The sequence below is a fragment of the Tachysurus vachellii genome, chromosome 18 (assembly GCF_030014155.1).
Source record: "Tachysurus vachellii isolate PV-2020 chromosome 18, HZAU_Pvac_v1, whole genome shotgun sequence".
In the NCBI taxonomy this organism is placed as follows: domain Eukaryota; kingdom Metazoa; phylum Chordata; class Actinopteri; order Siluriformes; family Bagridae; genus Tachysurus; species Tachysurus vachellii.
The window spans coordinates 1614088-1619087 of NC_083477.1; the positions used below are offsets into that span (position 1 = coordinate 1614088).

The window sequence follows — 5000 nt, forward strand, 5'->3', positions numbered from 1 at the left end:
ATTTATGCACTAACCACAACCTTGAAGGTAGCATCAAACGCATAAAAGTAGCTGCGTGTAAAATTAGAGTAGTTGATTATAATATCTTCAGGTGTAAGAGGAACACTATAAGGATCGTCTATAGAAAGATAATAAACGGTAAAACTGCTTCATTACACCACTTCCATGTTACAGTAAATCTTTAGTCTCGACATGAAGCTAGCTTCTACTAGTGTAGCGTTCGTATTGCCCGGTTGCCTAGCAACAGCACTTGAACAATGAAAGCACAGATTTGCAAAAAGAAAAAAAAAAAAAAAAAAACGTCAACTTGCGTAAATAGCTTAGGATTGTGTTTGTGTTTTGCTAATGATTGTTTATTGATAAATAAAACAAATATAAAAGTATTTATTTATACAATATAATAATAAGAATAATTTAGAAACAAAGGCATGTAATTATCTATAATATTTAATAATCACGCTCAGGCATCGACGCTGCCACGAGACCACCGGGAGAGACGGCGAGAGCGAGAGAGAGGCAGCGAGAAGCTGCGTAGAAGAGAGAGAGGCCGAGAGAGCGAGACAGAGGAAGACGAAGAGAGAGAAAGGATGATGGATGAGGGCAGTGAGGGAGAAGAAAGTGATGACACCGCCTACGACCGGAGTCACGCCATCGCACCCTGTGAGCTGCCCTGAGTGACAGAGTCACCCTGCCACGACCACCACCACCCACCCACTTTAAACCACTTTTACTACACTTCCTAACGCTTTACGGCACCCGCTCACAGCTTTTATGAACTTATTTATTTGTAAATTCTTCACAGGAAGGTTCACACAAAGCCGTCGTTCCCTTCATTCATTCCTAAATGTGTGTAAAAGGAACCTCACTAATTAATGATTAATGACCAGCTTCCAACTGTGATTAAATTAATAAATACATCTGTTTAATGAGACAAATGAGACTAGGCTTTCATTCAGGACAAAAGTAATGGCACCCTCTAAAGGGTGGACGAGTTAGTGTGTGTCTGTGGCAGCTGGTGCGCTGCAGTAGCCGATCTGTATTAGTGGAAGATTTTATAAACTCTACGATCGGCACGTTTTCAACGTTGAGGATGGAGATTTGTGTAAAATCTGTCTATCTGAATATCAGAGATATATATATGTATATATCTGCAGTATTTGGTTTATGCTCATGATTTTGGTGTGTTTACATTCACAATGTGTCAGTAGTTGAGTGTGATGAGAGTTTGTGGTGGTGGGATAACCTCTCTCTCTCTCTCTCTCTCTCTCTTTCTTTCTCTCTCTCTATCTAACTCTCTCTCTGTCTCTCACTCTCTCTGTCTCTCTCTCTCTATCTCATCTCTCTCTCTCTCTCTCTCTCTCTCTCTCTCTCTCTGTCTCTCTCTTTCAAGTTCCTTTTGTTCCTCGTCCTGTTTCAGATCAAGTGCAATGTATGAAGTAATAAACTCTCAGCGAATCCTTTCATTTCCTCCTTATCTGCAAGTCACTGTCTGTTTTTTCTTATGGCCTGCGTTAATGTGGAGATTTTCTGGTTGTAATTTCTGTTTTTTTTTTAATACTGAAGTGATGTTAAGATCTGTGATGCTTTAATAATAATAATAATAATAATAATAATAATAATAAATAATAATAATAATAATAACAATAATAATAATAATAATAATAATAACAATAACAACAACAACAATAATAATAATAATAATAATAATAATAATAATAATAATAATAATAATAATAAATAATAATAATAATAATAATAATAATAATAATAATAAATAATAACAATAACAATAATAATAATAATAATAATAATAATAATAATAATAATAATAATAATAATAAATAATAATAATAATAATAACAATAATAATAATAATAATAATAACAATAACAACAACAACAATAATAATAATAATAATAATAATAATAATAATAATAATAATAATAATAAATAATAATAATAATAATAATAATAATAATAAATAATAATAACAATAATAATAATAATAATAATAATAATAATAATAATAATAATAATAATAATAATAACACCAGTCTCACAGGCGTTAGAGATCAGAGGACGTCAGAGAGCACAGAAGCTTAAGTAAGATGTCGACGCGGTCTCACACGCCTTCAGTAGTCACCAGCCTTTCAGATATAGACCTCTTCTGTGTCTGTAAACAAAAACAGACTGAACTAAAATATTCTCTAACGTTTTATTAAGAACTAACCAATAAAAGTGCGATTTTGGCTAAGCTCACACTTTCAAATGGTGTAATTCTACAGGATTTTTATGGTTTGGTGTCCTGTCAGATGCTAAGAAGCTAACACCACACAGACGCTTAGAACTTTGTGGATATGTTCAAGATGGAACATAAATTTGAAAACATGACCAGAAACAGAAATCTGTTTGTCTCATGTCCGTGTTGATGACTGAACGTCTTCCTCATGTCTCACTCTACAGTTTTTATTTTAGAGATTTTATTTCATTGTAATTTATTTTACATATATAGTAGAACTAAATAAATAAAGTCCTCCTTTTGATAATGTTCATGCTCTTAACTAAATTCTGAACAACTGTCCTGACAAAACCGTATGACAGTCACGTCACCAGCAGCAGATATTTATTTCTTTTCTCGTTTGTTCGTTGTGTCGCAGCGCCTCCTGTAGGCTGCTTAAGGACAATGCATGCTTCCGACAATCTCCTAGGAACAAACTAATCATCTTTACGTTATCTGCACATCACAGCAATTATCGTTATCGTTTCTATAGCAACACATCGATCACAGATTGAATAACGTGACTAATAAATGATCTGTAAGATGTTCGTTTACATTTTATCGACACACCGAGTTTGTTTCCTTACTGTATGTTTTATATCAGTTCATCACTAGTAATAATACAGTTTAATAAAAAAAAGCTTCTCACTTAATGATGAAAATGCTCTTTATTATTATTAAATACATTGTAAATAAGATTCACACTGAATACAAGATAAATACAAGTCTTACAAAGAACACACACACACACACACACATACACACACACCTCATTCATACAGTAGAAGTCATACACTAGCTTAGTTTTGCTTGATATATTCTATTTTATGTGCCATCTTGTGTTTGCTTTAAGACTCTTTAAAACCATTTCTTTGACTATTTTAGTTCACTCTTTAGCACTTCAGCTTTTTTCCTGTTAAGTCCAAGCAGAAATATTTGTCACAACAATTATTTAAGTGCTATTTCTACACAGATCCAAGCATTAAGACAAGTTATAAGAAATAGAAATAGAAAAAAAAAATAGTTACACAAATATAGATAAATAGTTTCGAAGTGGATGAAGATACTGGTCTTGGTTGTGCTGTGATCGTTTTGTGTGTGTGTGTGTGTGTGTCTGTGTGTGTGTAATAGGAAGGCCAGAGTTTAAAGGAAAGGTTTGAAGAAAATAAATAAATAAATAATTGTAGTCGATCAGTTTTTTTCCTCTCGCACCACAGCAATGTTCCAACATTTACAATACTTTTCTTCATTAAAGAACCAGATGCCTTTTTTTTTTAATCTTTTTTATAGTTACTCGTCTGTACTAAAGTACTAAAAAGTGCAGCTTTACAAAGCTCTGACACTGGAGACTCCTTCCATACATGTTAACTGAACATCTCCTTGTAGTATTTGCGATTCTATCGAAACGATAACGTAGCAGAACGAGCGTGTTAATATACATAAAACTGTTATGGAAAAACGATCAACTCTACACCTTCTAGATCAATAAGAAACGAGAATTCAACAGAGCTGTGATGTGATGGAAAGTTGTTTGATTTAGTTTGATAGAGATATGTGTATGTATTTATTTATTTATTTAAATGGTGGGTTTCATTTTCACCCAAACTTCCTTTAAACAGGCTTTGTGCTGATGAGTCATGTGACCTTGTCTTGTTCCTGTTTCGGTTCAGTTCGTCTCTCTGTAGACATTTTTCATCTTCTCTCTTTTCAAGAAGTCTCTCTCTCTCTCTCTCTCTCTCTCTCTTTCTCTCTCTCTTTCTCTCAGTTTCTAGCCACATGTTTCACAAACGTATGTTTAGCTAAGAATTGTTAAGATTCCATCGAATACTGTTCAATGCAGGTAATGTTATTAAAGTGAGTTCAGCTGTTACTGTAATGAATTAAATCTAATAATAAAATTTACATAATTCGTTTAGGTCTCGATATTCTGAATAATTTTGTAAATAATAAGTAATCGAAGCTTAGAGCTGTGGATCACTGGATCAGTGTTTATTCACCGATCTCATCGTCTCACCGGCGCCGTTTATAAATCTGTTTTTTTATTACTCTGTACACCTCGGCCACGTGTTAATGCTGTGTTCATCGTTTTTCACGTCTCTGTGAGAATTTAATTAACTAACACGTGGAAAATCTCAGCCATGGGACAAATCACTCAAATCAGACACCATTATGTGTCATAGGTTCCTCCAGGCCTACGGGGAAGGGGGCGCCAAGACTTTTACAGTCGATACAGAAGAAGATTCCTGTATCAGCAGTCATGGGCGGTAAGAAATGGATGCTAGTTAATTGGATTTGTCTAGTTTCGAGTGAGCCAGGATCTAGTGTTATACAGGCTCATGGATGCTCATGATGATGTTCTGGTCTAACTATTCTTCTCCCATTTATGTCACTGATAGTTTATAGCTTGTGGGCGTGGCCTGCTGAGCATTTAGACAAAATATACAGGCTACAGGAAATGTTTGATTAAAACAGTACTGATGTCAGTCGACTTGGCTAAGCTTCGTGCTAGCTTCTTTTTTGGCTTACGTTAGCATGCTAACTAGCTGCGTGTCACACTTCCAAGTGTTTTGTTCTTCTTGTTTATTTGTCTATACAGGTTTAAATACAGGTTTAAATACAGGTTAAGGTAAGAAACCACAGTTCTAAGACTTGTTTTGTGTCAAACAGGAAACGGGGATAATTATGTGTCTGAAGTAAAGTGAGTGTAACCGATATTCCACAG

General features: G+C 34.3%; 2 protein-coding genes across 2 annotated transcripts in view; one reads left to right on the plus strand and one right to left on the minus strand.

Annotated features, from left to right (window-relative positions):
- The window catches only part of slc1a9 (solute carrier family 1 member 9), a 16792-nt gene extending 15764 nt beyond the window's left edge, over positions 1 to 1028 (plus strand). The window contains exon 9 of the mRNA XM_060891873.1: positions 465 to 1028. Within this exon, the coding sequence (XP_060747856.1) occupies positions 465 to 674 (210 nt within the window). The 3' untranslated portion in view covers positions 675 to 1028. The remainder of the gene's footprint in view (positions 1 to 464) is intronic.
- A 1996-nt stretch (positions 1029 to 3024) lies between these two features.
- The window catches only part of LOC132860630 (potassium voltage-gated channel subfamily A member 2-like), a 9704-nt gene continuing 7728 nt past the window's right edge, over positions 3025 to 5000 (minus strand). The window contains exon 3 of the mRNA XM_060891878.1: positions 3025 to 5000. This exon is cut by the window's right edge and continues 1133 nt beyond it. The gene's annotated coding sequence lies outside the window, so the exon portion shown is untranslated.